This window comes from Tetrao urogallus, assembly GCF_951394365.1.
Source record: "Tetrao urogallus genome assembly, chromosome: 6".
NCBI classification, from domain to species: domain Eukaryota; kingdom Metazoa; phylum Chordata; class Aves; order Galliformes; family Phasianidae; genus Tetrao; species Tetrao urogallus.
In genome coordinates, this window is record NC_136819.1 from 32,632,363 (window position 1) to 32,645,272 (window position 12,910).

Sequence of the window (12,910 nt, forward strand, 5' to 3'; positions counted from 1 at the left end):
TTTTACACATAACTTTACTGCATCAATAAACATTTCCTATACGTGAGTGTTAAGTCTATCCCCATTTATTATTGCAAAGTTATGCCTGATTCCTTACTTATCTCATACAGATTTCTAGATTTTTATCCATGTTTTTTGTTTGTTTTGTTCCCTCTCCTCTGCAACATCACACTTCAGGGTTTTGAAAATTTTCCAAGAAGTGCATGTGTGCACAGAGTTGGAAGATAAAATAACACAAAAATCTTAACTCTCCATAAAATAAGAGGCAGTAACACAAGATTCCCAGATGACCATTTCACCTTATAAAACTGAAATTCATACATGATAGTTAACTGGAAAAACAAACCACTGGCAAGACTATGAAACAGCAAGCAGTGATCAGAAGCACAACTGCATACCTGCATCTTAAATTAAAAAAAAAAAAAAAAAAAAGTTTCCTGCATGTAAATTAGGTTAAGCACAGAAAGATAGATTGACAGGAGCTTATAAGCATTCATCCTTCGCTTTTAAGAGAAAAATAAATAAAGAAAGAAATCACAAATCCTAGACCATATACTTTCAAATAAGCAATTCTGTAGGTTTGTTAAAACAGGATTCCCACCTAAGCAAACATTTTGTGCAAAGTTTTGGTTACATTAAATTGAACAACTGGACACAATCAGAAATGTTCAGAGCATCAACATATGTTAAGGGTATTACTCTTAATACCATCAATAAATTAGTTCTTCTGTCAAAAAAAACCTCTTATTTTTCTATTTTTAAATAGATACAAAGATCAATAATGAAGAACAGAAAGATAACTCCAAAAGCAATCAATTGCCTATCTTATTGCTCAAAGATTTTCTAAGACTCTTAGAGGACGTTTTGGAAATTCCCTTATAAAATGGAACTTGGCATGAGCATTAAGAGAAAGTGGTATTTAGACTTCTAAAAACCCCTTTGAGTACCAAAGAGCTAAGATATCAAAAATATCCCGATAAAAAGTTCTGATTCAAAAAAAAAAAGCTTAGTTAAGAACAGCATTGAGTATTACAACCCATCATAATTAGAAGTAGATGAAAACAATTATACTTCAACAATTTCATGTGAGCAGTGACTGCACCTGCAATCTCAACACTGTGGCAAATTCATTAGGCTGCCATGGAACAGGAAAGCTGTTCTGAGACTAACATTACCCTTGTCAGCAGTGTCAGTCTTCCATGACATGACACAGGCTATGTCTGAACACCACCAGCTCTAATCAGCCAGCATTACTGCAAACAATTTCTGCTAGTTTCAGCAAGCACTGAGGCTAGTAGCTGAGTATGAATTAGACTTCATACATGTATAGATATAGATGTATGTATATGTACATATGTATATATAGATATACATGTATGTATATATAGACATGTATATATTCAATATGTGGACACACATGTCCACAGCCTGAATCAAATCATGTCAAGTTTCAAATGTCAAATCATGTCAAGTTAAACACAAATATCAATACTCCCTTTGACCAACTTAATAGCCAGTATGAACAATGAATACCAGTCACTGAGCACAACACCGAAGACATGCATTTATCCTAAAGGTAACTGAATAATTGAACCTTTGTCTTAAAGCTATTACCAAGATAGGACAGTGATGCTTAGGAATTTCCCCTTGAAAGAACTGGGAGAAGAGAAATTTGCATGTGTTGTTTTGTTCATTTGCTTTTTCACATTTATTATCTTTCCCTCTCCCTGTTCTAGTTTATGAAGGATTTCCATTTGCAGGACTAAGCACATTACAAAACTGATGTTTAAGTACTGTTTAAAGAAAAAAAAAAAAAAAAAAAAAAATCCACTCAGCTAATACTTAAACTCAAAGCAAAATAAGTGCAACAGTTAAGGCTCATATTAAAGAAGTCCTGAGGCATCTCTTGGATGTTTTATTTTTCTTACAAGAAAAATGTAGCTGTAATGGCCTTTGTTTACTCCATAGACAGATTAATGAAAACATTATGCCTCTGTATAACTACATTTCTAGTTAAAGTTTTTAAAATATTTTAAAATACCTGAACAATCATCAGTACATTTTGATTTAGCTATTTTAAATAGAAAAATAGAGGCATGAATCAATGTCAAAATTCATCCAAATTCCTGATGTGGTTAATTAAGGTTAAAAGAAACCCTGGTAAAATAAAGGTGAGAATGTTGAAGAGACATATTATCTTCTATAGCTTTCAGAAGGGATTCTACTTCCTTTCTGAAGCAACATTAATAAGGGTGAAATGGATCAGTGAAAAGCCATAATCATTCTTGTGTATCTGGCAATATAAGCATGTTTTCCAACTTATAATTTGTTATGCAGAAATGGCTTTAATATTAATTCCACAGGAGTTAGTAAGCTTTTCATTTTTCTTTGTATAGTATGTAACAAACTGTTGAAATTAACTCCATCAGTGAATTTAACTTTGCCTGGCAACAAATACACGCACCAGCCTATCATTGTGTTTTACAGGGGCATACATCAACAATTACATCTAAGCATATCAAGCTGTACAGTTAGGAAAATAATAACCAGCAGCTTATGCATGAGAAAATAGTACAATTACTGATCTAGAAGTAAACCCAAATGATCTCTCAGAGCATCTTCTTCATCTTAAATGTAAAACTTGTCATATTTATGCAATTCTTGGCACAATTCTACAGCTTCTTACTAAAGTCTCCAATGACAGATTATACAATTTTTCGAAGTTGCGTACGCTTATTTTCGCTGATCTTACCATTAAAAAACAGTTTTCCTTATAGTATCTTTATCATTGTGCTTCATTCATGTGAGTCTTAACTGTTTTATAACATCATAAGTCAACTGAAGTTATTCCTGTTTCCCGTGTCCAGAGAGCCATATTCATGTACTTGCACTAGCTCAGCTGTATGACTTCAGACAAAAAGCCTCTGTAAGCAGAGTGAGTCAACTCACTATATAGACATACAAACTTCAGTGCACAGAAGAATATATGCTAAGAACCTGCCATTGAATTGGAACTGAATTACACCTGTGCAGTGCAACTCCATTCACACTACTGAACTGCATCATTGACTTAGTCAATAAGAATTGAACTTCGGAGAAGTTTTTTCATAGACCAACAGAAAGTTAACACATATTTTAAGATAAAATGGCAAAAAATTTAGGCAGAGAACTGGTAATGGTAGCCCCACTCTTCTTTACCTTATAGGTACTGTATGTAACTGGCAGTCCTTGCACTGAGTACAGATCCCGAAATGTCTTCCCTAATAAAACTCACATATCAATAGAAGGCCTGATCTTCCACCTGTTGTTCTAATCTAAGTCCACGAGGTTACAGCAACCACTACAACTGATCCGCAGTAGCCCTCAAATAGCTGTCCATGTTGGACAGAACCTGCAGAAGACATGATTTATGTTCTACTTAGCATAAGTAATGAAACATACAGTGCAAAGCCTGACACCTAAGTAAGCCAGAGACCCCTCCAAAATGAGTGCCCTATGCTTGACCATCAACACTGCAGTATTATCCTCACTCCTTAATACTATGTTTAAACAGAGAGAAAATAACCCTAGAAAAATAACCAATAACAACTCTTTACACCATATGACAAAGTACCTACAAAATTCTCCTGGAAAAAGAGTGGAAAAATGAAATTTACTTTCATTTCCTGAATCCTAACAAAAAGAAACCTTTAGAATTCTCTTCATTATAAGATCCTGAAAATGGGAAAAGGAAAAATTAAAGAAATAAATTAGGAAATGGTAACTTCAGCACAGGATCAAAACTGACATGACAAGTAAGAACACACAAGAAAGTGAGTTATTTTAATCAAAAATGCCTTATCACTGCTTTTCAATTTTCACCTCAGGTACCACACTGAAAAATCAATTGCACAAAACCTGCCCTGGAATTTCCAATTAAATTACGGTGAATTTCTGGCAGCCACATTAACTTACCATCAAAGGAAGGAGGGATATATGTCATTTTCAAGTAACTTTCCATTCCACAAGCAGTCACTTTGAAAGGAATAACAAGTTTATGTTTGAAAAACAACTTTATGGCACCACTGGCTGGAGACAAAAACAGAATATGAAGCTATTATTGAAAGTGAAACCTAGTGGTGTGGTTAGATTTTAGCTGAAGTGTGTTCTAAGAGCCCAATACAGAGGGTATTCATAGAACTAATTAAGATAACAAGGTATATCTCTGTCTCTCTGTATACTCTGAAGCAGGAGAAGGGAAAAATCCACCCCCACACACTGTGGTAACTACAAATCTCTTTTAAAGCTTATTAACTTTTTGTTTGAGAAAAAACATGATGTGGTCAATAAGGTTACATTTTAGTGGAAGAAGAGAAAATAAGTATGCTCTTCCCCTGCATGTACACCTAATTTTTGTATACTCTTTTATATGCCTTTCCCTCTTCTCTCCCCATTTCCTTTCAGATTTTCTTTCATCATTCTCAGAAAATTGCAGTTTCACATAGAAGTCACTAAAAATAAATAAATCCTTGAACTGACAGCATGTTAATTTAATTTGGAGACAGTAAAGAGAGGAACAGTAACAACAACAACAAAAAAGAAAGTTTCCACCGTAAGTTTTAAACAATAATATCTTTTAATATTTACACACAAATTCCAACATTTTAACAAGGAGGATGAGAAAGACAATGGTGCAGCTAAGAGTTACGGCACATAAGAATTCAGGTTCAGAAGGAACCATCTGATTCATTCAGTTACTTGCAACTGCAACATACTTTCAGTTCTGGAAAGGTCGATGCCAATTCCATATGTACAAACTGGAAAATTTCCAATGCATTATAACAAATTAAAACCCCTTTTAATATTCAAAGTTACTAAGAAATCATAATGATATCACGTCAAAGGAAATAACACAGAACTAGTTTCAGAAATTATTGCCTACGTCCTATACCTCTGAAGTGACCTTTTAAGTATTTCATAATTCAGATAACATTCCAAATAAGTTTGAGAGCTCTTCTAAACAGATTTGTTTGAATTATGAGACAATGATTATAAAATGAAAACTTAAATCTGATCCAATAACTGTTAGTAGGTCTCCTAGTGTGGAGGAGGTGATAAATTCCCACTTTCAGCTCTGAATTTCTTGCCTTTTCTCTATATCAAATAATTTCCTACATTTAATAATAATAATGATAATTCCAGTTTTTATATTCTCTGTTCTGCCTACAACCACACCTCACCTTTGTTTTTCTTATTTGTCTACTCCTTGCTTGCAGTTCTTTAGCTAAATAACTCCATTAGGATCTCCCTGGGCTATGCTTGCCCATCTGTCTTTGTCATATATGTAAATACAAAGGGCATGAAGGTTGCAGGTAATCCAACTGTTCAGTCTTCACAAGTGCAGTAAGCAGTTTTGCAGCAGCATTCTTTCCTGCCTTCAGTCATAACAGTCAGGCTTTAGGTACACCTCTTTGGAGCATTAATGAGTATTTCCTTCTAAACAATTCAAACTCAAACTCCAGTATATACAACAAATGTAATTTTGAAGGAAGAACCTCCCTTACTTGCCCACTTTGCTCTGTTAAGCATTTGATTATTTTAATGCTTCAGTACACCAGCTATGTTATCTTGGAATCCTAAAGGTGAGAGTGGTGCGCTGTCCCTGCTCAGGATCTCTGCCCTCAATTACAAAAAAGCAGGTAGACAACAATTAGGTTGTAATGCTTTTTCAATCCAACACAAAAAACGAACCAACTAAATTACAAAAAACTGTGTAATTTTTCAGTTACAAACTCAGTAGAAAGTAAAAGCAGCTATTACAATGTCAGGTATCTAGATTTCTGCGCTTAATCTTGAATTAAACTGTAACTAGGCAAGACACATTTGTATTCCCAAACATTTATAAGTCTCTTAACAAGTTAGTTTTTAAGCAGATTCTTTCAACTGATGAATTCTGCCTTAAACTTTATCAAATTTCCCTTAGCAAAAGACAGATTGAATCGGTTTAAGGAAACTAAGAACACGAAGATATTTTAGTCACTGACTATATTTACCTAATATACAGAAACCTAGGGGGTAAAAAATTGGACAAGAGTGAAAGGCTTACAGATTTGTTTCTAAAACTAGTGTTGCAACACTCAGCAACACTCATTTTAAGTGGAAACTAACATTCAGAGCTCTCCACCAATGCTTCTCACACTTAATGCTAAATCACAGAAAAATGATGGTAACAGAGTATATTAGTACATTCAGCAACCCCAAGATAAAATTCATGTTTGGCTGTGGATACAGCAGAACTGCCATTCATACAGTAACTTATAAATTAAAAAAAAATAAAATAAATCCATAAAGATAACACAACTCCTTGCTGCAACTAAGATCATTATCAGTTCAATTTCCTTTAATAATAGTGGCAGAAAGAGTTACTACCTACCCTTTAGTTTTGTGTCATCAATTACTCTTGACTAACCGTGCCTGCAATCCTATGCATTTGATCATATTTTTGATTATGTTAGAATTATAAATCTGCCCTCAAACGTGAGTACAGCCTGGTAGACCCAGTCTCTTGTTGTCATCTACTGAAATTCCCAGTCATACAATATGTTTGATACCATAGACTACTATGATACTTAATACAAATCTGTTTCATACTACTGCAGAACATTACTAACAGCATGGCACATATAACTCTCCTAATATAATAATGCAGATTTCCAGTACCCAACACACAGTAATTTTATTTAAACTGTAAATACTTCTCATTGTCATTAATGAGAAGCTATGCTGAAATCAAGACCTCTGCTATTTCTCTTACTCATGACACATTATCCTGTTGCAGAAAGACACTAGATGCATCCCAGATCATTTAACATCTTTAATGTACATTTTTCATTTTGGCTGCTACACATGAACATGGGGATGGCTGAGTTGAGAAGTTCCTCAGAATGGTAAAAAGATAAAATAAATTAAAAAACCAACAATCAGATGAATAGAATTCACCTACATAATACTGTGAGCATAACTCATGCCTCTAACCTATACTCATGAACACAGATGTGTTACGTATGCACTCTGAATGTCCGCGCTGTCCTAAAACAGAATTATTATTTTAAATAAGACCACTCAGGAAAAGTAAATTAAAATTCCAAAAACTGACCACCAAAAAGGAGTTGAGCCTTGATCCATAACAAGTCAGAAATTAGAACTCCTTTTTTCTTCATTTTGTGAGGAAATAGAAACCTCCAATCCATACATCCTAAGAGGATATCCCAACCACAAATCCAGGAAAAATCCTAGCTGAATCAAACCCTTTCTTTAAACTATTGTAAAGGGGGAAAATGGCAAGTAGAAAATATTAAATCTGTTTTGCCTAATTGTGATCAGTATGAGTGTACAGATGCTGTGCAGCTCACGTTTAATATATGCTTATTTACATATTTACATACATACACAAATGTTATTTGGCAACTTATAAATTCTGCACCTATGCACCATGTTTCAAAACTCAGCATTTCCGTGGTTGCTATAAATTCTATATGTTGAAAGTTTTAATTTAATTTGCAGTGAAAAAAGATTTGACAGAGTCTGTTAAACTCTATTTTCCGCTTACTTCAAACACAATGGTAATCTACTGATCTTTACAGAGCACTTATCCTCTGACTACTGATTTTACCTCTGTTAAGGTGCACATCCTCTAAGGAAGCAACTGATGCTTAAAAACATGACTACAACACCTTAGGGTACCATATATATTCACACAAACTCAATTGGCAGACACCAAAACTACAGGGGACTTAATTCAATGTGTTTTATTTATATATACTAAAGTAAATGAACTGGACACCACTTTCATTAGAAAATATAAAAAGTATGTAGCAAAACATACAACTACTACCCAGCCTGTTCTACAAAACTAAAATTCAGACTCTCACTAGTACTGTTTCGACCTTGGAGAAACTCATGATTCACGTGAACAGCTTACTGACAAATAGGTCATTACTCCCTGTAACCTGTGATGTCTCAAAACAGGTCTTTACATCATTTTCTCCTTCAAAGCATCTATTTCCTCCTTCACTTTTTTAAAGTCAAGTGACTGAAGACCAACAGAGGTTCTGTATGTCAACAAGCTAAAAATATTCTGGATGAAAGTTTCATTTTTAAGGACCCAGTGACACAGATATAATTATGAAAGTAAGAGGAAAATATATTTGCTTCAAATCAGAAATTTTGGGGCTTAAAAAGCAGGTACAACATAAATTTTATCCCTCCAAGAAATATCTTAAACCTGATAGGAAAAGATTTTTTCCAAATGTTCTTTCTTCATAATCTGCAGTTATGCTGTTCAGCTATGCTGTTATGCTGTTATCAGCTGCTTTTTTTAAACAAAGAAAACACCTAATCTATTTATTATGAAGCACAAATATTAATAGCCTGCATTCCAAATGCTATTATTCTCTGCTTACATTACTAAGATTCAAGTCAGCCAGCACTGCACAGCTATGGGTAACATGTAATCAATTAATTGAAGATAAACTAAAACAGACAACTGGATGTCAAAATCTTTAATCTTACCTGACAGGCAGATGTATGTTAAATATTCACCCTGACCCCCAGTAGCAAGGAAAGGAATCTTTTTTTTCGTTCTTCTTTTAACTTGGACAGCTCCCAGCATCCTTTCATCATGTGGGGCAAAAATTTCTTTGTTGATTGCAGATTTGGCATTCATTGTAGATCAGATATAGCAGACTGACACTCTCTAAAACAAAATCAGAAATAAAAAACTATTAGGAACTACCCCTAAGCTATGTGAAATTCCCTTTGTCTTACACTGGTATTTGCAACTCTGACCCTTCAAATAAAGTCTTTAATGCATTAAAGAATTTACAACAGAATTTTGTGTACTTTGAGGTAGAATTTTCTAACTATCTGAGTCGTCCCAGAAGTACTTCTTGTTATGCACAGTTCTCAATCTAGCTAAACCTATTTTGGACAAAAGCAGTGCATGCTAGCACTTTAGTGTGACCCAAAGTCTTCTCAGATGGACACGTTCTGACTTCATTCTGCATAAAAGCTTCATTAATGTTCTCTCTGGTAACTGGTGGAAATCTCTTTTCTTGATCCTTGTACAACTTTGAAATACCTTGCCCTGTGGTTGTTGACTCCGGAAAGTTTCAAACGAACAAGGTTCTTTCTAACTTCTCAAGCCTCTGATTTTCCATTCTAAAAATTTTCTACTTCCTTTACATTAGTCTTAAAATAAGTGTCCCTGATCCTCTCCAAGAATCATCTGTACTTCTTAGGACCAAGTTCCCACAATACCATCTTCAGCTTTTTGTTTACTTGGAGGGTGAAGATATATTTTTATTTTTTATTTCACCAGTGGCACCTCCAAGCATTTCAATCAAACTTCCTAGAGGACAGTCCAACATGAGGCTCTCATTTGCCCGAAGTGAGAACCTTCATATCTCAACTAGTGAAGTAATAAATTCTACTTGAAGGAAAACACTAACAGATGATACTTGCCACACATTTATCATTGGAAAACAGATAAATTCTGGTCAGATTACATTATAAAGCCAAGAAAGCCATGGAATCATTATGTTAGTGTGCATAGTATTAGCAAATAAGTGTCTCGCCCTATTCAGCTTCAACATTTTATTGGCATCTCTTCACGGTAACCTCTTATGATTTTGCTTCCAAAACACGTATTCTTGGAGGTGTAACAGTGCACAACTTAGTTAAAATCTAGTCAATAACCTATTTATTTGAGGACTTAATTTATACCCTTCATGTACAAAACACTATATAATAGTAAGGCCCAGTTTCAGAATTACAGCTGTGGAAATTGACATATTATAGAATCATAGAATGGCCTGGGTTGAAAAGAACCTCAGAGATCACCTGGTTTCAACCCCACTGTGGGCAGGGTCACCAACCACTAGACCAGGCTGCCCAAAGACACATCCAGCCATGTCTTGAATGACTCCAGGAATGGGGCTTCCACAATCTCTCTGGGCATCCTGCTCCAGTGCATCACCACTCTCTGGGTGAAAATCTTCCTCCTAATATCTAACTCAAATCTCTCCTGTCTTAGTTTAAAACCATTCCTCCTTGTCCTATCACTATCAACCCATGTAAACAGTCGTTTCCCCTCTTGCTTACATGCTCCCTTCAAGTACTGGAAGGCCACAGAGAGCTCTTCCAGGGCTTTCTCTTCTCCAAGCTAAACAAGGCCAGTTTCCTCAACCTTTCTTCAGAGATGCTCCAGCTCTCTGATCATCTTAGTGGCCCTCCTCTGGACCAGTTCCAAGAGCTCTGCATTTTTCTTGTGCTGGGGGTCCCAGGCCTGGATGCAATACTCCAGACAGGGCATCACAAGAGATGAGGAAAAGTCACCTCCCTCTGGGTGCTGGCCACCCAGTTTTTAATGCAGCCCAGGATATAGTTAGCCTCCCAGGCTGCCAGTGCACACTGCTGATTCATGTTCAGCTTCTCATCCACCAGGATCCTCAAGTCCTTCTTCACAAGGCTGCTCTTGCGATCTTCTCCCAGTCTATATAAATACCTGGGATTTTGCTGGTCCAAGTGTAACACTCTGCACTTGTTGAACCTCATTATGTTCACATGGGCCCACTTCTCCAGCCTGACCAGGTCCTTCTGGACGGCTTCCCTTCCATCCAGTATATCAACTGCACTGCTCAGCTTGGTATCATCCGTAAACTTGCTGAGAGTGTACTCAGTTCCACTGTCTATGTCACTGATGAAGATGTCCAAGAACACTGGTCCCAGGACCAAGCCTTGAGGGACATAACTTGTGACCGGCCTCCACTCTGACATAGAACCACTGATCACAACCCTTTGGCTATGACCAGCCAACGAGTTCTTAATTCATCAAACAGTCCATCTTTCAAATCCATTCTTCTGCAATTTAGAGAGAAGGATGTGGTGAGGGACCATTAAAAGCTTTGCAGAATTCCACGTAGATGACATCTTTCCTTTCTACTGATGCTGTCACTCCATAATAGAAGGCCACTAAATTGGTCAGGCAAGATCTGTTCTTGGTGAAGCCATGCTGGCTGTTGTGGATCACCTCTTTATCTTTTATGTGCCTTAACAGGTAACCACAAGAATCTTTTCCATGATCTTTCCAGGCACTGAGGTGAGGCTCACCAGCCTGTAGTTCCCCAGGTCATCCTTTACTCTCATTTTTAAGAAAGGAAGAATGTTTCCCTTTGCCCAGTCACTGGGGATTTCACCCGATAGCCATGATTTTTCAAATACGATGGCAAGCAGCTTGGCAACCACATCTGCCATCTCTCTTAGAACCCTGAGATGCATTTCATCTGGCCCCATGGACTTATGTATATTCAGTTTCACGAGGAGGTCTTGGAATTTTCCACTGTAACACTAGGATGGAATACACCACTCTCACCCAGATCTAGAGGTTCAGGGTTCTGGCAGACATGAGGAGCCTGATCACCAGTGAAGACCGAGGCAAAGCACTTATTGAGCACCTCAGCATTTTCCATGTCTAATGAAGCCAGTCCTTCACTCTCATTTATCAGAGTTGGAACACCCTCCTCGGTCTGTCTCCTCCTGTCTATGTACCCATAGAACCCCTTGTTATTTTTCAGATCCTTTACCAAGTTCAGTTCCAGCTGTGCCTTGGCTTTTCTGATCTCATCTCTACATATGCAGAAAACATCCCTGTATTCTTCCCAGGCTACACAACACTGCTTCCACTTCCCATACATTTCCTTCTTTTCCCTCAATTAAAGCTGAAGGTCCTGGTTGCCCACCTCCTCTGCGCAATTTCTTCCGCTGGAGGATGGAGAGCTCTTGCACTCACAGAAGGATGTCCTTATATAGCTGCTAGTTATGTTTGTTCCCATGCCCTAAAGGCCAGCTTCCCAAGAGATCCTATCCAGCAGTTTCTTGAGCAGCTGGAAGCTTGCCTCCTGAAGTTCAGGGTTCTGACTCTGCTTTCTGCCAGGCCTGCACTCCTCCAGATCACAAATTCCACCAGGGCATGATCACTTACAGCCCAGGCTGCCTCCAGTCTTAACATCTCTAATGTTCTCCTCTGCATTAGTAAGCACCAGGTCCAGTAAGGCCTTATCCCAGGTCAGTTCGTGTAGTACCTGGACCAGAAAGTAATCCTCAACAGACTCCAAGAAGCTCCTGGATTGTCTACCACCTGCCATGCCACTACCCCAGCAGATATTCGGGTGGCTGAAATCCCCCATAAGAACAAGAGCTTGTGAGCACGGCACTTTCTGGAGTTGAAGCAAGAAGGCCTTGTCAAAGGCTCCCCTTGATCAGGTGGCCAGTAGTAGATTCCAGCCACTAGATGTCCTTTACTGGACCAATCCCTGGTTTTAACCCATACACTGTCAACCTGGTCAAGGCTGTTACTCAGACACAGCTCTTCACAGTCTATCCACTTCCTAGCATAAAGGACAACTCCCTCTCCCTTCCTACCCTGTCTGTCCCTCTGAAGGACCTACAGAGCTTATAGAATGAAGTTACTTTACCCTTAGAAAAATCGATTTATTTTAAAGTGTCTGTTATCAAAAGAAACTTCCAGACCAATTTCAAAGAAAAAATTTTGAAAAATGAATGCTTGGCTTCTGAAGAGATGAGATTTTTTTAACTAATACCATAAAAGTTACCTTTCATGTAACAACAAATATATCAGCATGGAAAAGGAATAAAAATCTACCATCTAGATACTTACAAGAGGTCATGATATTTCTTCTGCTTATCATATGAAATTTTTTCTGCTCTTCTGTATTATGGAAGTGTATATTGTAGCAGCATGCTGTTGGTACATTAGAACTATTTTTTTAATTTTAATTTTTAAATTCAAGGCAACTATTCATGACTACAGCTTCAGTCACACAGTTTGTATCCACATGCTTTTATTAGCTTT

The 12,910-nt window shown here is 37.0% G+C and overlaps 1 protein-coding gene across 3 annotated transcripts in view; it reads right to left on the minus strand.

Annotated features, from left to right (window-relative positions):
* STXBP6 (syntaxin binding protein 6) overlaps window positions 1–8,704 on the minus strand; it is a gene marked incomplete at both ends in the record, with an annotated part of 55,188 nt that extends 46,484 nt beyond the window's left edge. For all 3 annotated transcript variants that reach the window (XM_079537328.1, XM_079537327.1, XM_079537326.1), the window contains one exon: window positions 8,551–8,704. In XM_079537328.1, the coding sequence (XP_079393454.1) occupies window positions 8,551–8,704 (154 nt within the window). The remainder of the gene's footprint in view (window positions 1–8,550) is intronic.
* Window positions 8,705–12,910: the final 4,206 nt, after the last annotated feature.